Here is a 21,855-nt window from a genome sequence, read left to right on the forward strand (position 1 = left end):
TAAAATATAATTATAAATGTATTTCATGTCTTAATTAAAGTACTTATATAAATATTGCCATGTTTTGAACTATTTTCCTCCATCATAGAACTCGATAAGAATATGTTAACTCATCTCATTTCATTCCCGAACTCATGAGTATCTTAAAATCGATAGATACCCAAAACTTAATTACAACTATTTAGAAATTTTAAATATTTACAAAACATTTTTAAATTTATATTAAAATGGTAGCAGGATCAACCAATAAGTGTGTTTGTTGTGAAATATAATAGAACAAAAATTTACTTCAATTTTTTGGCTTTGAACTATCCGATCCCATAGGGAAATATCCACCGGTATAAAATTTTTGGTATTATTTTTATCCTTTTCCTCAAAATGAGAAGAGATTTTGGGTTTTCCTCCCATTTAGGGTGTACAATCATGTAACAAACAAGAGAAACTTCATTCCTTGGAAAAACTCGCGGATGAAGAAATGCTTTGAGTCTGTGAGGTTTTATTTGAAGAGGATGAAGAAGATATTTTATCTAAGAAAACTAAGCTTTCATCGTCCTCAACAATGACTTGGAGAGCCCGTGGAACCGGATACTGTTCCACGTCTATAACCCCTTCAAGGACCTGAACCACTTGACCCATTGTAGGTCTATGCCCTTCCCAGTCTTGTATGCACCAGCAAGCCACCCTACAAATTCTCATCACCTCCTCAGGTTCGGCACTTTCCCTATCCAGTCTAGAATCCAATAGACTCATAATATCTCCCCCTTCCACGGCCAGACTGGCAGCCCAAATGGGGAAGTACTTCATTCTCCCATCTCCAGAGTTCCTTCGTCCTGATATCAACTCGAATAGCAGCATCCCGTAGCTATAAACATCCGCTTTTGCCGTTATAGCTACTCCCGATATCCACTCCGGAGCAAGATACCCTATTGTACCTCTCATACTCGTCAGCACCCGGCTGAAATCTCGACCCATGAGCTTCGCCAGGCCGAAATCTGCCACCTTGGGACAGAACCCGGAATCTAGAAGGATGTTTTCGGGTTTTATATCGCAGTGGACGATGCAGTCGCGACACTTCTCGTGTAGGTAAGCCAAGCCCCGAGCTATTCCAATGGCAATTTGGTACCTGGTTTTCCAGTCCAAAATAGATTTTGAATCGTTTTGACGGAAAAGAATGGAATCCAGGGAGCCGTTTTGCATGTACTCGTAAACGAGCAACTTCTTGATTCCTTGGGAGCAGAACCCGTGAAGACGGACAAGGTTAACATGTTGAACGTTCCCAATCGTGCTCACTTCCGTCCTGAATTGCTTCTCTCCTTGGCTGATACTATCGAGCCTCTTAACCGCGATCAACGTTGAATCAGGCAACCTCCCTTTGAAAACAGAACCAAACCCCCCACCTCCTAGTTTCTCTGAGAAGTTTTTGGTGGCCCGTTGCAAGTCCCGGTACATGAAAGCAACCAAAAAACCTTCCACATCCGACCTCTTTTTCCTCCTCAGTATAAGGAGGATAACGATGCCCAAGACAATTACAACACCAACCGAACCTATAACGACACCGATAGTCTTTTTGGCGCTTCTCTTGCTACTAGCAAACTCTTCAAATTCTTCGGCAGCAAGTCTGATATAAATACTCCTGCCATCACCCTCGTTTTGAGCGAGCTGTTGTAGATTCAACAACTCTGCATTCCAAACCAAGCATAAGTTGTTGTCGTAAGAATATGCAGAGCACGAGCAGTCATTTAGGCAAGAAGAAGCGCATGTCTTAATATCCCTTTGGTCGGGCACAAATTTTGAATTCCCAGGCAATCTCATGTTGGTGAACAGCTTGAACCCGTCTTGATGTTTATTATTATTATTAATATTTCCGCATTTCAAATCGAACTTCCTAACACAGCCACCTGAAAATTCATTGAGATCCCAATCATCCTGTGACTTGGGATTGAACCCCTCCAAGCAATTGCAAAATTGCTGTGTCATCTGATTGCAGGCTCCATTTCCTCCACATATAGCATAAACCTCACACTGTGATGTTGGTTGATTCATGATTAAATTCCATCCAGCACCATCCACCCAACTGACTATCTTTAATTGCCCGGTTACATCCATATATGCTCGAGAAATGGTTGCAGCATTGTACATTTTAACCGAAAAGTAACTCTCGTTCTCGTTGTTAACATAGCTGAAGTTGAAGAGAAAACTGTGCTTCATCTCGGGCAGCAAACTGAAGTACTGACCATTCCATGGGCCACTAGTCCAGTACTGCTCGGATCCATTCCGTCTAATAAGATATTGATTGTTAATTCCATCAAGTTCTAACGAAAATAACCCGGTTGAAGGATCCTCAGAGTTTTTCCAGGAAATGAGGATCTGGCGCGTTTGAGTGCGTTTGTTATATGAAAGTTTTGCACCAGGCAACAATGTGTGGGTTGGGTAATCAAAGCTCTGCCAAACTGTCGAGTTTGAGACGTCTTTTAGCACCAGATTGCCATCATCACCTAGGGTCGCTTCAATCGGAGATGATGAGATGTTGGTGGACCAGATGGGTGTTTGAGATTCGTTGAAAAGCGCCAAATTGTTGTTTAAGATTCTGAGTTGAGATGAATACCTATCGGAGATGGGGTTATCTCTGTTAGCTACCCAAACCACAGTTTGATTAGCTGCAGGGAGATTGTTATACCATATTCCTATGTAGTTTTTGTTGGAGTCCTTACTTGATCTGAAGAATCCAAGTGCGAAGATCCCACCTGCTGACACTATGGTTTGATCTCCGGAAAGCGGTTGATTTGCAGAGATGGCGTTAGCAGCAGCAGCTCCATGAGAAAGCCCATGTTGGCTACAGAAGAAGAAGAAGCAAAGGAGGACAAAGACACTAATGCTGTTCTTCATGATGAACAAATACTATCAGAGATGATCAGAGAAAGAGAGAAGAAGAAGAACTGAGATCTTTTAATTAATCTGTTCTTCATGCCACTTAATTATAGGGCTCTTTGACGGCTTTTATACTTAATACACGACTTATGAATAGACCATCTTTATTTGAATAAATTATTATTTAAATATTAAGAAATAGTGGGCACAATTTCTAAGAAATGATAATATTATGGTGTAGTTGGTAGTTGAGAATAGGGGCGAGCATAATTTGGGTCCTAATCCAAACTCAAAATATTAATTCGGGTCGGTTAATTTGAGTTGGGTTGAGTATGAGTTGGGTTGAGTATGAGTTGGGTTGAGTATGAGTTGGGTTGAGTATGGGTTGGATTTAATTTGGGTTGGGTTAGGGTTACCCAAATAATCCAAATTATATAAATTTAATTTAATTCTCTATTATTAATCCAATATAAACTAATAATCTTCCAACTTTAAGTCGAACACGTTTTTCACACGTTTAACACATTTAACACGTTTTTCACACGTTTTTAATATTTGTTACACGTTTTCACACTTATAACACGTTTTTCACTTGTTTAACACGTTTCACGTTTTTGACACGTTTTCACGTTTTTGGCACGTTTAACACGTTTTTGGCACGTTTTCACGTTTTGGCACGTTTTCACGTTATTGGCATGTTTAACACGTTTTTGACATGTTTAACACGTTTTCACACTAATAACGCATTTTCACGTTTTTGTCACGTTTAACATGTTTTTGACATGTTTAATACGTTTAACACGTTTTTAACAAGTTTAACACGTTTTTCACGTTTTGGCACATTTAACACGTTTTTGACATATTTAATGCGTTAACACGTTTTTAATAAGTTTAACACAGTTTTCACGTTTTTGGCACGTTAACACGGTTTTCACGTTTTTGGCACGTTTAACACTTTTATGACATTTTAATACGTTTAACACGTTTTTGATATGTTTAACACGTTTTTCATACGTTTAATAGGTTTTTCACACGTTTAACGCGTTTAACATGTTTTTCACGTTTTTGGTATTATTAACACGTTTTTGACATATTTGACACGTTTTTCACGTGTTAATATGTTCTTCCTATTTTTGGCACGTTTAACACGTTTTTGACATGTTAAACATGTTTAATAAGTTTTTGGCTCATTTAACATATTTTTAGCACATTTAACATGTTTTGGTACAATTAACATGTTTTCACGTTTTTGCACGTTTTTTGCACGTTTAATACGTTTTGGGCGCGTTTAACACGTTTTTGACATTTTAGCACGTTTAACACGTGTTTGCACATTAAACATATTTTGTCATGTTTAACATGATTTTTGCACATTAACACGTTTTGACAAGTTTTAACACGTTTTTGGCACGTTTAACACATTTTTGACATGTTTAACACATTTTCACATTTTTGGCACATTTAACACATTTTCACGTTTTTGGCACGTTTAACACGTTTTTCACATTTGGCACATTAAATATGTAAAAAAATGTATTAAATGTGTCAAAAATGTGAAAAACATGTTCAACGTGTCAAAAACGTGTTAAACGTGTCAAAATGTGTTAAACGTGCCAAAACGTGAAAACCGTGTGAAAATGTGTTAGGAATGTTAAAAACGTGTTAAACATGTCAAAAATGTAAAAAAAAATGTAAAAAACATGTTAAACATGTTAAACGTGCTAAAACGTGAAAAATATGTCAAAATATGTTAAACGTGCCAAAAATGAAAAAAACGTGAAAAACGTGTGAAAATGTGTTAGAAATGTTAAAAACGTGTTAAACGTGTCAAAAATATGAAAAATGTGAAAAACATGTCAAATGTGTCAAAACGTGCTAAAAACGTGAAAAACATGTCAAAATATGTTAAATGTGTCATCATCGTGAAAAACATGTCAAAATGTGTTAATTGTGTTAAACATACCAAAAATATAAAAAAAAACGTGTCAAAAATGTGTTAAACGTGACAAAAACGTGTCAAAAATGTGTTAAACGTGTCAAAAACGTGTTAAACGTGTGGAAAATGTATTAAACGTGTCAAAAACGTAAGAAAAAAATGTGTTAAACATGTCCAAAATATGTTAAACGTGCCAAAAACGTGTTAAACGTGTCAAAATGTGTTAAACGTGTCAAAAACGTATTAAACGTGTGAAAAACGTATTAAACGTGTCAAAAACGTAAAAAAATGTGTTAAACGTGTCAAAAACGTGAAAAATGTGAAAAACGTGTTAAAATGTCAAAACGTATTAAATGGATTAAAATGTGTTAAATGAGTCAAATACATATTAAATAAAAAATAAAAAAATAATAATTTGGGTTACCCAACCCATACCCAACCCAACCCATACCCAACCCATATTAGTAAATAATATAGGTTGAGTTATGGGTTGGATAAATTTAATTTGGGTTGAATATGGGTTGGGTAATACGGGTTGGGTTTACCCGTTTGCTCACCCCTAGTTGAGAACAAAAGAAATATTTGTCCATGTAAGATTAAAATTAAATTGCACAAATTAAGTTTCTTATACAAATTTTCCTTCTTAAAATACATAAAGATTGTCCTCTTAATTTTACAAAATTTCACCTAGTCATTTTACAGCAATAAATTCATATTCAACCACTCAAAAAAATGTTAAACTCAAAGCCAATTGATGAAATTAGAAATTCAATTAATCAATTTCTTTTAGAAGACATTAATGAAGGGAAACCTCGAAGGATCAAGTTTAAAAAGGCAACTTCAAAATTTGGATACAGTTGACAAGTAATCAGTGCTATCTGGGAAGTGACAAGGTAGTATGCCCATACATGTAATCAATAAGAAAAGGAAAATAAGAAAAGGAAAAGAATTACAACAAGAAAATTTGATATTGCAAAACTACAATTTATTGATTTAGCCAAAAGAGGAACATATAGAGAAGCATTGTTAAGGAAATGAAGGTTAGTAAATTTTCAGTTGGGAGATGATTTAAAAAGAAACTGATTAAGGCTCATTCAAATGCAATAAAATCATCATTAACATATGCAAACAGGATCAGTAGAATCAAGTTTAGCCTTGAATCATTATCAGTTGACTACTCACAGAATGTAATCAAATTCAAGAGCATGGAGAATACCATTCATATCGATGAAAAGTGGTTCAACCTTACAAAAACAAATAAGAGATATTATTTGTGTCCAAGTGAGCCTGATCCATATATAAGTCAGAGCAAAATGTTCATAACTAAGGTTATGTTCCTTTGTTCAATAACAAGGCTCATGTATACATCAAATGCCGAGTGTTTATTTGATGGGAAAATTGGGATTTTCCCTTTTACACATAAAGTTCCAGCAAAAAGAAAATTAAAGAATAGGGCAGCAAGTACTTTAGAGGTAAAAGTTTTGGATTCAATCACAAGACAGGTCACAAAGGATTGCTTGATCAATCATGTATTATAAATTACACTCTAGAAGTTAAGTTGACCAAGTTTTGCCTCTAAGGATATCATAATCCAACAAGATAATGCTAGACCCCATATAGGGGATGATGATCCGAATTTTAGGGTTGCTTCAAGCATTAAATGATTCAATATTCACATTGTATTTTAACCACCAAATAGTCTTGACACTAACATTAATGATTTGGGATGGTTTAGAACATTACAATCATTGCAGGTACAAACATCAGCCTACACAATTGATTAGATGCTTATAGTAGTTGAAACAACATTTAATGAACTATCACATACTACCCTCAATAATGTGTTTCTAAGTTTACAAGCTTGCATGGTGGAAATCATCAAAACAAAGGGCCATAACACTACAAGCTCTAAACATCAAAAAAACATTCATAACTTAGGGCATGCATGCTTCCACATGCCCTAAAAGTGGATCTACACTTAGTAAAGGAATGTATGGACTATTTGATGGAAGCAAATGAGATAGATGGATTGAAAGATCTTATCACAGATATGGATCAGATAGAGGGTGCACTCTAAGGAGGGTACATGTCAGTTTTATGAAGGTAGATTAGTTTTTTTTAAAGGAATGGCAGTAACAATGAAGGTAAGTCAGTTTTTATGAATGTAGAATAATTTTTGTATGTTTACAAGTACAAAATATCTCTAAATAATGGAGTATGTTTTAGTTGTAAACATAACGATGATATAAATATTTTCACAGTTTTCAGTCATAAACTCACCAACCCAACGTGTATAACTCATCCAAAAATTCTCACATATTTCAGTCATAAACATGTATAAGGCATCACATATTTCACAATAAATAATTTCAATCAGATATCACCTGAGCATATTTTGGTATCAACAAAATGGTAGAACAATAAATATCCAAAATTTTCACAGTTAACCTAGTCTCTCCATTGCATCGATGTCTATTACCATGGCCAAAGAGTCTGATTCAACCACCATCGGCGAAGGGGAGACTGATTTAATAGATATCGAAGCCCAAGTCTCTAATTCAACCACCATCGATGAAATACTTCTATATTCGGAGAATAAAGTGGGTTGAACCCACTAGGCGTCGAATCTGGCCATGTATGTAACTCTCAGGGACCCATGAATCGAGTAAGAGAGAGGGGAGTGGTGATGAGTAAGTAGTTTGGTTAAGGTTTTTAATTGTGTGTATTAATTGTTTAATTGAGTGGCAATTTTTATAATAAAGAAAAAAATATGGATAGTTTCTTTTTAGAACGCTGGGTTCCGCTGCTTCTATGGAGTGCGACTAATCCCCGTGGGTTAAGTACATAGCCCGTAAACACACTTAACCATTTAACCAGGCACAAAATTTGTCGCCTGACGGGCTCGAACCTAGGACCTCATGAAGGCCTGGAGGATATCCACCTCTTGTTGTCGCTAGACTAGAAGAGAGAATAAAAAAAATATGGATAGTTATGTAGGGGTATATGTTGACTAAATTGACTAATAAAGAAAATGTAAAGTTATGGTGGAAAAAAAAGAAAAGAAATGTAAAACTTATGAAGGGAGTAATAATAAATAAAATTTTATTTTATTTTAATTAATTAGTTATGTGATATAATTAATAATATTATCTATATAATAATATTTAATTATAGGTCAAATCATTAACTTACCAAATAATTCTTGTGGCATGGAACGAAGACATGTATGAGAAAATAGATGTTCATTTGGGTAGATATTCGGTTAACGTTCAATTAAGAAATTCGGGAAGATAATTTATAATGAGAAATTTATGCGGTCTATGAACTGGTTTTTCACAATTTAAAATAGAGTGCTTTAATGAGATGAAAATATGGCTAGTCTCTTGGACTTATCAATTGTTTTTACGGGCGACATTAAGTTAGATCTTTGTCTCAAAGAAAAGTGGTCAATAGGTTTCGTAGCTTAATGTGCAAGTTCTTAGAGAACATTAAAGACCTTAAACTTATCGACTTGTCTTTGAAAGGTGGTCAATTCAACTTTAGGAGAGGTAATGTCAATAGAGGTCATATTCATTCCGGTATCGATAGATTTCTAATTAGGGAATCAATTTTTCAAGGGTTCCTAATATATTTCAAAATGTCATTCAATGGAATTGTTCAAATCACCGACCGATCTTGATAGAACGTCGAGTGATAGTGAGAACATATCGACCATTTAGATTCGAAAATAAATAGTTCATCAAGGAAGAATTTATCCCGCATGTGCAATCATGGTGGGTGAGTTAGACATCGGTTTGTTCTCCGTCGAATAACCTCTTTGTAAACTTAAGGAATTTGCGTAAGTTTTTTAAATGCTGGTTCATGGGAGATCGTGCTATATTTTATGCTAAAATCAATAATATAATAAAATTAATGTCATTGACAGGGCTGAGTAGATTCGTGAAAAGATCATTTAAGGGAGCGGTAATGAAGTAAAGCTCCCTTAAATGGGTAAGGAGGAAGAAATTAGAACACACTAATGAAGTAGAGCTACATGGTTAAGAATTAGGTATAGAAACACCAAATTTTTCTAAGGGATCTCTTATGCGTAAACAAGAAATAATGTGATTAATTTGATCTCGATATAGGGAAAATTCATTATAGTGAACCATAAATCTCTACAAGTATTATCAAATTCTATAAGGGTTTGTTTGAGGATCCATTTAAGGTCAAATCTAAATTGAATGATATTACTTTTTATTCAATTAGTACAACGCAAAATGATATGTTGGAGGTTCGTTTTTGACAAAGGAGATTGAAAAGATCATTTAAGGGAGCGAAAGTGATAAAGCGTCGGGATGCGATGGATTTATTTTGATTTTTTTAAGAAGGACCATTCCTTAAGACTGAAATTTTGGAAATAATTGATATTTATATCATTTTTCATCATTTGACAAGAGTTGAAACTCTATTTTGATATGTCACATTCATAAAGCTCCAAGAATTATTGATCACCAACGCTAGTCAAAAAATCAAATAAGGCCATCTTTAAGGCCATCTCGTCAAATTTCCCTTTCTACTTATCATATTAAATTGTTTTTATCTATTTTCATACTAAAATAGAACCTCAACTTGCACAGTATGTATTATGTAAAGTTCATCTCTAAACTTATCAAAATTTGTTAATCCAATATTTTTTCCCAAAATAGAACAAAAAAAACTTTTAATCCAAAAGTAAGTTGAATGGTGTAAGTGACAAGTTGAGGTCGATAATTTGATACCAAATGAAGTAGGATGAATAATTTCAATATCCCGTAAAAGTTATGGAATTTGACCAAAATTAAAATAGTGAGAGTAAAAGAAGCACCAGAATCTCTTTTTTAAAGGGTTTTGACTTTTGAGGAACCTTAACTAAGTTAGTCTAAAACTGATAGGTAGTTTGTGCATCCCATATTTAGCTGGAATCCTAATTTGATACATCTTTATTTATTTATAGTCACATACCAAAAAGGGGATTTTTCCTAGGAATGGATACATATCTATTTTCTTTAGGAAATACATTATCCAAAACAATAAGATATTGTTATTCTATATGTATGTAACACTAACCATAATGAAACAAAAATGGACATATAGAAAACATTCTACCAATTATTTATTGGGTTTACAAACAAGAGAGTTCATTCTCAGTGTCCAATGTTTCAGGACTTGGAAGCAGCACTCACGGATGAAGAAATGCTTTGGATTTGTGAGGTTTTATTTGAAGAGGACGAAGAAGATGATTCTGTGAAGAAAACTATGTTTTCCTCGTTTTCCACTATGACTTGAAGAGCCCGTGGAACAGGACACGGTTCCACGTCTAAGACCCCTTCAAGGATCTGGACCACTTGACCCATTGTAGGCCTGTGCCCTTCCTCATCTTGTATGCACCAGCAAGCCACCCTACAAATTCTCATCACCTCCTCTGCCTCCGCGCTCTCTCTATCAAGTCTAGGATCCAACAGGCTTAGAATATCCCCCCCTTCTATAGCCAAATTGGCAGCCCATGTCGGGAAGAATTTTACTTTCCCATCTTCAGACGGGTCAGAATTCCTTCTCCCTGATATCAACTCGAATAGCATCATCCCGTAGCTATAGACATCAGCTTTTGCTGTTATGGCTACTCCCGATATCCATTCTGGAGCAAGATAGCCTCGTGTACCTCTCAGTGTCGTCAGCACTCTGCTGAAATCTCGGCCTATGAGCTTTGCCAGGCCAAAATCTGCCACCTTGGGACAGAACCCGGAGTCTAGAAGGATGTTTTCGGGTTTTATATCGCAGTGGACAATGCAGTCGCGACACTTCTCGTGTAAGTAAGACAATCCCCGAGCCATTCCAATGGCAACTTGGTACCTGGTTTTCCAGTCCAAACCAGATTTTGAATCCTTTGGGTGGAAAAGAATGGAATCCAGAGAGCCATTTGGCATGTACTCATAAACGAGCAACTTCTCTTTGCCTTCTGAGCAGAACCCTCGAAGCCGGACTAGGTTAACATGTTGAACGGTCCCAATGGTACTCACTTCAGTCCGGAATTGCTTCTCTCCTTGGCTGATACTATCCAGCTTCTTAACCGCTATCAATGTTGAATCGGGCAACGTCCCTTTGAAAACGGAACCAAACCCTCCACCTCCTAGTTTCTCTGAGAAGTTTTTGGTGGCATTTTGCAAGTCCCGATAGACAAACGAGATCAAGGAGCCTTCCACCTTTGACATGCCAACTGACCTCTTTTTCTTGCACCACACGATGACTGAAACAAGTATAACAGCAGCTACTGAGCCCACAACAGCACCAATAATTGTTCCAAAGCTTCTCTTGCCACTGGAAAACTCTTGGGCAGAAAGTCTGATATAAATACTCCTGCCATTACCGTTGTTTTGAGCGAGCGTTTGTAGATTCAACAACTCTGTATTCCAAACCGAACATACGTTGTTGTCGAGAGCATAAGCAGTGCAGGAACAGTCATTGAGGCAGGAAGATGCACATGTCCCAATATCCGTTTCATTGGACAAAGACCTTGGATTCTCAGGCAATCTCATGTTGGTGAACAGCTTGAACCCATCTTTACGTTTATTATTAATATTTCCGCATTGCAAATCAAACTTCCTAACACAGCCACCTGAAAAATCATTGAGATCCCAATCATCCTGTGACTTGGGATGGAACCCATCCAAGCAATTGCAGAATGGAGGAGTGATCTCATTGCAGGCTCCATTTCCTCCACATAAAGCATAAACCTCACACTGTGTTCTTGGCTGGTTCCAGAACAAATTCCATCCAACACCCTGCACCCAACTTACTACCCTGATTTGCCCCGCTACATCCATAAAGAATCGAGAAATACCTTTAGGATCATACATCTTAAATGTGAAGTAACTCTCGTTCACATTGTTAACATAGCTGAAATTGAAGAGGAAGTCAGCCCTCATCTCCGGCACCAAGCTGAAGATCTTCCCATCCCATGGGCCGCTAGTCCAGTACTGCTTGGATCTATTCCACCGACTAAGATATTGACTGTTTTTTTCATCCAGTTCAAGGGAAAATAACCCATCAGAAGGATCCTCCGAGTTTTTCCAGGAAGTGAGGATCTGGTGCGTTTTAGTGAGTTTGTTATATGAAAGCTTTGAACCAGGCAACCATGTGTGGACTGGATAATCAAAGCTCTGCCAAACTGTCGAATTTGACATGTCCTTTAGCGCAAAATTACCATCATCACCTAGGATCGCTTCAACTGGAGATGATGAAGAAGATGAGATGTTGGTGGACCAGATAGATGTTTGAGATTCGTTGAGAAGCACCAAATTACCATTTAAGATTCTGAGTTGCGAGGAATATCTATCTGAGATGGGATTATCTTTATTTGCTACCCAAACCACAGTTTGAGTAATAGGGAGATTGTTATACCATATTCCTATGTAGTTTTTGTTGGAGTCCTTACCTGGTCTGAAGAAGCCAAGTGCGAATATTCCACCTGCTGACACAATGGTTTGATCTCCGGAAAGCGTTTGATTTACAGAGAGTGTGTGATTAGCTCCATGGGAAAGCCGATATTGGCTACAGAAGAAGCAAAGGAGGACAAAGAAAAAGAAGCTGTGATTCTTCCTGATACACATGCCTGCACAGAATCAGAAATGAGATACAGAAAAGAGAGAGAGAGAGATTTTATCATTTATCCATCCCCTAATGAACTAAAGGTTGTGTTTTTCCCAGAATACAAGTCAACAAGACCGACATCAAAGCATGCTCGTCTCCAACCAGCCTGTCTATCTTTTAAAATCACTGGTTAAGAATTATGAGGATCCCATTATCTCTAATTCTATATCCAACTAACACCATTAATACTCTGGTCAATAATCCACTAAGCTCTTCAAATGATGAATCCTACTAACACTCCACGACATCGTTTTATTAATAACAAAACAAAGTACTAGTATCAGCCATCGTTATCATACTTATGAGATGAATGAACATCACTAATTAGTACAATTAATGATATTCATTAAATTTACAATAATAATAATAATAGTAATAGCATTTTATATGATAACAAAAACAAAATATGTTTTTATATTAAAGTATTATGTGTACACGTTCATGTTGACTATTCTAAGGTTCATAAACTAGTTGAAGAAGATAACCCATCCCTGTCATAAACAATTAAAGAAATACGAAGATCTAAATTTTATTCCATATTTAGGGCTAGTTTGATACCCAAAAAAAATATAATAAATAACTTAATTAAATAATCAACACTGAGTTTTTTTTATATGTTTAATTGTTACATATTATCTATTCTATCAACTTATTATGCAAATTATAGACTAAATCAAAGTCTGTCATTTACTATGGCTGAGTGGAGCTGTTGACTCAAGGTAGATGCCAATTGCAAGTTTGCAACTTGCAAATAACGCAAGGCTTTTTTCTTTTTTTACTGATGTGACAATGACAGGTCTGAAAATGGGATTGAAATTTATGTCAATATTTTACTGCTGACTAGCATTTGGACAATTTATTGAAAATGATAGGACTTGAAATTTGGAACATTTTCCCATTATAATTTCAACTATTGAATTATTAAACCGTGAGACACGTGGATATAATTAAGTTATCATCCTTAACTTAATCCAGATATTTAAATTAGTCATTTCACTTATTTTCATGCTGATTTAAAACCTCAACTTGCACCGTAGATAATGTTCATCTTTCAACTTCTAAAAATTGTTAATCCAAAGTTTTTTGTTTTTTTTTACAGAAATAAAACAAAAGATGTTAAACTTTTAGTCCATTTATTTCGGAGAGAAACTATCATTCATGCTCGTTACAACTTACCAGCTTTATCTCTTTTCTCTTTTTTATTACTCCTACTATTAAGTTGTCAATTCAACCTTTTTCATTCGAAAATTAACATATTTTGTCCACAAGATCCCAAATTGAAAGAAACAAAATAATCATATGAATGTTTGACATGACATTTTGTGCAAGTTGAGGTCCTAGTTACTAGTTAGATATCAACACAAGTAGAATGACTAACTTTAATATTCCGTGGAAGTTGAACGAGAATTTAAAATTTTAAAAAACCTAACCAAAATAGTGAAAAACTAAGAACAAGCAGAATATGTTTTAAAGGGTTTCTGAGGTCCCTAAGAGTTTGTCTAAAACTGATAAGTGTTTTAACTGAATTATTGAGTAAGAGAAAGTAAAGATTGTCCATATTTGTGCATCCATTTATCACACTGGAATCCTGATTTGTTAGGTCTTTATAACTACATTACCAAACAGAGAAAATACCTTAGGGATAGTCGGATAGATGTCTATTTATTTTAGGAAATGACACTTTTTTAAGATTAAAAACAACATCCTCAAAATAATAAGGTGCACATCTATTTAAATTTCACCATTTCTTAACAAATAAAAAACATATATATTGTATTGTAATGCAACCTGTAGAGATATTGAGTTCAAAAGACATGTCTTTAGGGAGATAAAGAAAAAAATTCACAGTTTCACAACACGTAATTCTGAAAAAGCAAATATAATTCCAACACCTTCCATCGGTCCAATTCAGAACTTGGGCTAATTTCTGTTTTTTGTTTTTATATTCTGTTTTGTATTACTGTTCTGTTTTCCAAACCAAATTCTGTTAGTTGTTGTAACTGAATATTCAAGGGCAAGACAACATCTATATAAGACTGACCCCTCTCCCAAGGACCTATGGAATAATTAATATTTGAAATCTCTTGTGAAAGTTCTTCACCTCTATTTTATTTTAGGTTTTAAACCTTTGTTTTGAACTGTTTAGTATAGACTATCAGTATTCTTTTCTCACTCTTGATTCTTCTTTTCCCCTCATCTCAAAATCTCTACTAAAAAACTCTTCCGCTACCCTTTGATTATATAATTCCCCACTCAATCACAGCGATCAAGAACTCAATTCTTGAAATAAAGAACTCAGAAAGTTAAATTATAATTCATGCCTTAACATATTGGTATCAGAGTTGGGCGATTCTCCAAATGGTAGAAACCGCCAGCAGACGAAAATGGAGGCGCTAAAGTTCCTAATCGATGGTTTGTCCCAACAATCAGCAGCTAAACATGCCATTTTGCACCAACACATGACTGAATCGGCTGCTATGAACGCTGCTCTTAAACAGCAGATGACCGAATTAAGCAATAACATGGACAGAAGATTCAATACCGCTGAAGAAAGACTTGCAGCAATAAAAAGTGGTGCGTCTGGAAATGACCAAGATCCCCGCACCGGCCCCTATGATGACGAGCCTTCTTGCCACGGTCCTCCATATCGACCCCAACACCTTGACAAGAACCGCGACCAACACTATGTTCTTCCAACCCGGCTAACTAAGGTTGACTTTCCTCGATTCGATGGGTCCGATGTGGAGGGCTAACTCATATCTGTCGAGCAATTCTTTAGGGCGGACATGACGAATGATGTCACGAAACTGTACATTGCCCCCATTCACTTTTCAAAAGAAGCAAGAATGTGGTATGGCTCATATTTGCAGAACTGCAACCTTAGAGAAGCCTTGTCGTGGGATGTATTCAAGAGAAATCTCTTGCTGCGATTCGGTCCTTCCACACACGACACCCCAATGAGACAACGGATGAACTTGAAGCAGGTCAGCACTGCCCAAGAAACAACATACGCGTCTCTAATGAGCAACAGACCCTTGTACAGCGTTGAACCGTCGTTGTTGCCCATTACATCCAATGTTAACACAACCTGGTTATGCAGCAAATCCAAATTATTCATTGACTCGGCTAATCATCAAGACGTCCAAGAACCCACTCAAAACCAGTTTGTGATGATCCATCGATGCAGCTTGAGGCAGACAGCGAACCTGCCATTTCTTTGCATTCATGGACCCTTTCTTATGAGAACCAAGACAAAGTTACGGTCTTGCAGAATATGTCTCGAGCGCATGTCAACATGGTACAAGAAAACCAACTAGACAAGACCTTGGAAAATTATAGTGTTGCTGCCATGGTGCAAGTAAAAAGTAAGCACGAAGGCCGAATTGTTTCACTCGCGGCAACGACATTGGAAGACACCCCTGAAGATCTCCAGCACAGAATCGAAGGCGTTAATACTCTATTCCAGCAACCTAAAAACCGACCACCAGCCAAGAAAGTAATTAGAAAGGCATAGTTGTTTGGCTGCCCCTGTGCTGATGGTTCGGAAAAAGGACTGAGCTTGGATATTTGATGATACTTTAGAGTATAATCGGAAGAAGAATGACTATTTTGCTGCACCTGGGGTGCTGGGCCGAAAGAAGGTCTGGTTTGGATATTTGATATCATCATAGTGTATAGGCGGAGCTGAAAAAAGTTATTTTTATATCTGCTGCACTAGGACCCGACCAGCTCCACTATTGAAATGATGCTGCCGAAAGTTTTTTAAGGATTGCGGTCCTAGACCCCGACACTTTGTAGACCTGCTGAAAATCCGACCGAACAGCAAGAGAATTGAGTTCTCTTTGAAACTTGGATGATGCAAATTAGAGGCTGACCAAGCCACGGTCTTTTCGTCAAGAGCGACGAATTTTGAAGGAGGAGATAATGTTACGGTCTAGAAATAAAGTCTGCATTACAAATATAATTTCAGCACCCTCCATCAGTCCAATTCAACACTTGGGCTAATTTCTATTTTTTGTTTTTATATTCTATTTTGTATTACTGTTCTGTTTTTCCAAACCGAATTTTATTAGTTGTTGTAACTGAATATTCAAGGGCAAGACATCACCTATATAAGGCTGATCCCTCTCCCAAGGACCTATGGAATAATGAATATTTGAAATCTTTTGTGAAAGTTCTTCACCTCTATTTTATTTTAGGTTTTGAACCTTTGGTATAAACCAACAATATTTTTTTCTCACCATTGATTCTTCTTTTCCCCTCATCTCAAATTCTCTACTACAAAACTCTTCCGCTGCCCTTTGATTATAGAATTCCCCACTCGGTCACAACGATCAAGAACTAAATTCTTGAAATAAAGAACTCGGAAAACTAAGTTATAATTCATGCCTTAACATATTGTAATGCAAGGACTTACCCGAGTGCGGGCATGTAGAGATATCGAGTTCAAAAGACATGTCTTTAGTGAAATAATAAAAAAAACTCGCATTGACAGGACCATCACAGTTTCACAACACGTAATTCTGGAAAAACAAAATAAACACAAAATTTACTATTACTACCCAAAATGCAAAAATACAAGTTAATTATTGTAATACAAGTATTTGTAAATATTTGGTTATGTCAGAAGGCCAATTTCTCTAAATAAAAATTCTAAAAAGTCAACCAACAATGATGCCAACTCCAACAAATCATAAGGCAACAAATGTTCTGGACTGGGTAAAAAGGCATCTAGGCAGACTAATATGACAAGTTTGCAGGTATCTAACCTTAGAAGGAAAAACAAAGAAGTTCAAAAAAGACTATAAAGATGACACCCAAAGTAAACTTAATTTGTTATAACTTGAAGTAAGTACTCTAATGTCAAAGTCCATATGAACTTCAAATTATCAGGTCATGAACTACACCTTCTAGAACTTCCAATATTATTGGCATTCAACTTGACTGGTGATAAGAGTTATTAAACCTTTTTGTTAAGTAATGTAAAGGATAACATGCATGATGCTTATATTATCAACAGAAAACAATATCTAGTGAATAGCCTAGCCTAGCCTGCATAAATATTTTGCAGGATGCATAATCATGACTTGTACGTCTTAGGAAGTTTGTTTTCCTGATCAAACATGCCTGTTATAAAACTGAGTGGAGAAAGAGACCGATCATAACGTAAAAAATACCTTTACAACTTGATGTCGAAGCCCTTAAATGAACCTCCTCCTTCAAGCAAAGGGAAGGACAAAAGCAGAGAAGATTGCTACGAAGAAATTGAGAAGTGCAATTCAGTTAGTTCAGGAGAATAGGAGATATTGCTCACTCTCTTAGTATGAGATATGCAATGATCCCTTTGAACCATCATCCAACAGTGTACTTCAGCGTAGTTTATTGTGCCATTCAGTAACCATTAACAGATACAGACAGAATTTTTAGAACACTGGACCATAAAATTTTTGCATTCTTTAAATAATTCTGAGCTGTACATAATCTCAAATCCTTCCCTCATCTTGACAAAGCATAAAATTTACACATCAGTTTCCACTATTTTTGCACCGCTTTGTGATCTTCTCAATAAGCTCACTCTTCTAATACGAATTCCTAGACAACCAGGGTGTGCTCTTCTCCTTATTCGGTTTTTTGTTGAGTTACCTTTTCCTGCAACAGTACTAGTTTGTACAGAATCACCACTTTCACTGTCTATTCTCCGGAACTTCTGTCTCCTCTCTGATGGCTGGACGGCTTCCAGAAGGCAGCCAAAATGATAAAGGGGATCAATATATAAAGGAGATTTTAATACAATACCTTTGAGATTGACTGGTTGGAGTAAGCTAACAAATTCCTTTATCTCAGAAAAGCAAGAATGATCCGAATATGGTACTGAATATATGTATTGATGATATCTCTTAGGACCTGATGAAATTCCATTCAATTCGGAATGATTAGTTTCAATCCCATCCTTTGTACTCAATTTGCTTCCACTATATTGAGAAGGTTGAGGCAGCCATGTGGCCTTCTTTCCTTTATAAGCTTCCATCATCCATGGAAGACCAGATGGCATAATCCCTATGGTTGGGCGCAAAATATTCAACTCCTCCAAGGTGCTTGAACTCAAACTGTATCTAGGTACTGCTCGAACACGAGTTAAAGAAGTTCTAGTGGTAAAGATATCGTTCAATCCAAGAAGATGCATTATTTGCAGGCGTTCTGGCCACACCCATATCTGTATAGGGGGAGGACAAAGAGATGCATTTTATTTTGAAAGATATATCACCAAAAACTTCCTTGTATTTAATAATTACTATTTCACAATAAGCTAACCTTGATATCCAGTGTCTTTGCAATATGAAGCAAAAGCTCTTCTTTTCCTAGAGTGTCTATGGCAATGACAACATCATGTTCAGGATGAGCAGCAATGATATCAACAACCTAGATGCAGGCATAAATTGTATCAAACCAATGAAAAGGCGTCCTATAATATATAACCTCACAAGACAACGAAATGATGGTCCATATCCTAGGGCATTAACATCCTTAACTGGAAATTAATATGGATACTGCTGACCCATGGACAAACTTCTTTGAGATTATAGCCATCAAACTTGTAGACAGTTATGCCCTTTTTGACACTCATTAAACTAATTTAACATATCTTGGCACCTCTAAAACCATTTCTATAAGCTCCTAAACTGCATATGCAAGAAGCTCATAAACTACATAGAACCTTTTAGTTTTCAAAATTGCTTGACATTTTATTAACAGAGCATTTGAGTGATCTGTGTAGAGCTCGTATTACATCGTCAGATCATGTTGACTCTGCAAGCTCCATTAATTCCAAAGATTGCCACAAGCTTTGCAAAAATAAGTAAGCATGTGTTACAGTTGTAAATATTAGGGTAAGGCGATATGATTGTAAGTAGCATGCATGTAAATATTCATAGTAGATAGATAGAAATAGGGGGAAACCCTTGTATTAAATTATGTTGAATGCAATGCATGGAATCCTCTCTTCTCTCATCTATAGGCTTTGGTCTTTCTTCTCTTCTACCTTTTAAGGCTTTATCTCTATCTCAACCCTAGATTTCTAGCTACTTTATAACATGTTAGACAGAAACCACAACAAATGAGACAGTGACTAGTTCAAGTAAGGCTACAAGATAATGACAACAGTAACATTGTAGAAAATGAAGAACTTATTTAAGAGAGAAATGTACACCTCCTTTGCAGCAACTTCTCGTGAGGGAAAAGTATAGGACGGATGGCAATAAGTATTGTCCATGTAAATAATGTCTAGTTTATCATTTTTGAGAGCACCAAGGAGCATGCTCCTTCCAATTACTGCTCTCTCACTATTGCTTTCCCACCGAAAATCCCCAGTATAAAGCATGTTACCAAAATCACCACGGAACAAAAACATTACTGCACCTGTCAGGTAGAATATTAACAGTTCAACAATGCCTCATCAGACTTTTTTGCTAATTCAATCAGGGAAGGCATAAAAGGCTAGGATTAGGGATGAAAATCTCATATGTTAACCAATTGGGTCAAAACAATATATTTTTTCTCTTAACAGGGTGATTTGCTTTAATTGAGTGAAATTAGAAAGCTAGAGCTGAAATATACCCGGACAATGATGAGCATCAATGGCCATAACATTAACGATGGTCTCAGATCGAGTTAACGGCGAAACCAAAGAGATAGAGTGCCAGCGACCTATTTCAAGTACTCGAAGAAGAGATAGATTGAAATTGGGGAATTTTATAGGGAAGATGGTGGCGGTAATGTGTGAGCAGAATAGAGGTCCTTTCTTCCAAGATGAAGACAAACCGTTGGTGTGATCTGCGTGGAGGTGAGTTAGGAAATACGCCTGGCTGCCGTCTGCCCACCGGTCCACCGATATCAGTCCTCTGTCCATGTTCATAGTCTAGCCCTAACAAAGAAGAGTTGGATGATCAAAACAACTTTGTCATGCATATAGAATTGCATAAGAAATTGCTAGATGGGATGGGATGGGAATGAAGAACGGTGAATTTGTGCAAATTGTTAGCGGGGAAGTGCAAATTGTTCGCGGGGAAGGGAAAGTTTAAATTCGATCCTTTCGTTTTAATTTGGAAAATTGGAAGAAATGACCCTGATCCTTTCGTTTTAATTTGGAAAATGGGATGAAAGGGAAATTGGACTAAATGACCCTAAAGATAGGGGTATTTGCGTCCGTGGTCACTGATAATTAAATTTGATCTGGTGACCACTTTATTTTTTTTTGGACGAAATTACCCTTTTCGCGTAACGCGAAGTGGCTTCGCGAAACGCGAAGTGAATTAGGTTAATATAAATACTTAAAATTTTCATTTCCTTCATTTCTCTTCTCTCTCTTTCTCTCTCTTCTCTCTCTCTGTTCTTGTTCGTCGGCCGACGACGGCGAAAACTTTGGCGACGGTGACGGCGAAAACTTTGGCGACGAGGACTACGATTATGCCCCATGAATCTACAAAGATATGAAAACCTTAACCTGAATCAATGTTTATAATACAGATTTATGTTCTTATTTCAATACCTTCATTTCAAACCCTAACTCTAACCCAAATCGATTTATGTTCATGTTTTCAGCATCTCCATCTGAAAACCTTAAATCAATTAAATCTGTTCATATTGGTTCATACTGGTTCATATTGATTCATATTGATTCATTTTTTTGTTCATCTTATTGTTCTTATGTCGATGATGATATTTGCAGATCATATGGGTTCTGTTTCGCGAAGTGCTTTTCGTTACGCGAAGTACTTCTCGTTACGCGAAGGGCTTCTCGTTACGCGAAGGGCTTCTCGTTACGCGAAGGGCTTCTCGTTACGCGAAGGGATTCTCGTTACGCGAAGGGCTTCTCGTTTCGCGAAGGGCTTTATGTTTCGTCATATGGGTCTGGATTCAGTGAAGAAGTACTTACAGCAAGACGGAAACCGGCTAAGTGTCGACGTTATAGATGAAGGATTTTCTCAATAGTCAATACAATTGAGTTGTTTTCATTTAGGTGTTCTATAATTATATGTTAAAGGGTTTATTTATAGAATTGCATTTTGAAAAGGGGGAGACATAGAGAAATTGAGATTGGATTTGGATAAACTTCCCTTTCATATTAAGAGACTTTAATCCAATTTGCATTATTAAACTTAATCCTAATGGACATTAAAATAAGCTTCATTTACTCAAATTCTCTAATTAAAATGAGGCTTTATTTCTTTTGTCTGTTTTATTTTTTTAATCAGATATATATAAAGTTTTTCTAATTATTAATGTAATATTGTACTTTCATCCTGTCACTTAAAGAAATCAAATGATAAACATATTTTTGTTATTTACATTTGGGATAGAAATTTAAGACAAAACTCACCAAAATG

At 36.3% G+C, this 21,855-nt stretch overlaps 3 protein-coding genes across 3 annotated transcripts; all 3 read right to left on the minus strand.

Annotated features, from left to right (window-relative positions):
* Positions 1-444: 444 nt before the first annotated feature.
* On the minus strand, positions 445-2,886 carry LOC124939513 (G-type lectin S-receptor-like serine/threonine-protein kinase At2g19130). The gene has a single exon (XM_047479980.1). The coding sequence runs from the start codon at positions 2,884-2,886 to the stop codon at positions 445-447; it is 2,442 nt and encodes an 813-aa protein (XP_047335936.1).
* Positions 2,887-9,880: 6,994 nt separating this feature from the next.
* On the minus strand, positions 9,881-12,578 carry LOC124937924 (G-type lectin S-receptor-like serine/threonine-protein kinase At2g19130). The gene has a single exon (XM_047478260.1). It carries the CDS (start codon positions 12,430-12,432, stop codon positions 9,985-9,987), a length of 2,448 nt encoding a protein of 815 aa, XP_047334216.1. The 5' UTR covers positions 12,433-12,578; the 3' UTR covers positions 9,881-9,984.
* Positions 12,579-17,596: 5,018 nt separating this feature from the next.
* Positions 17,597-20,536, minus strand: LOC124940082 (5' exonuclease Apollo-like). Its single transcript, XM_047480564.1, has 4 exons — positions 20,087-20,536; positions 19,680-19,888; positions 18,785-18,892; positions 17,597-18,686 (listed from the first exon to the last, which is right to left on the minus strand). The coding sequence occupies exons 1-4, from the start codon at positions 20,382-20,384 to the stop codon at positions 17,991-17,993; spliced, it is 1,311 nt and encodes a 436-aa protein (XP_047336520.1). The 5' UTR covers positions 20,385-20,536; the 3' UTR covers positions 17,597-17,990.
* Positions 20,537-21,855: the final 1,319 nt, after the last annotated feature.

Source organism: Impatiens glandulifera, chromosome 5, assembly GCF_907164915.1.
Source record: "Impatiens glandulifera chromosome 5, dImpGla2.1, whole genome shotgun sequence".
In the NCBI taxonomy this organism is placed as follows: Eukaryota; Viridiplantae; Streptophyta; class Magnoliopsida; order Ericales; family Balsaminaceae; genus Impatiens; species Impatiens glandulifera.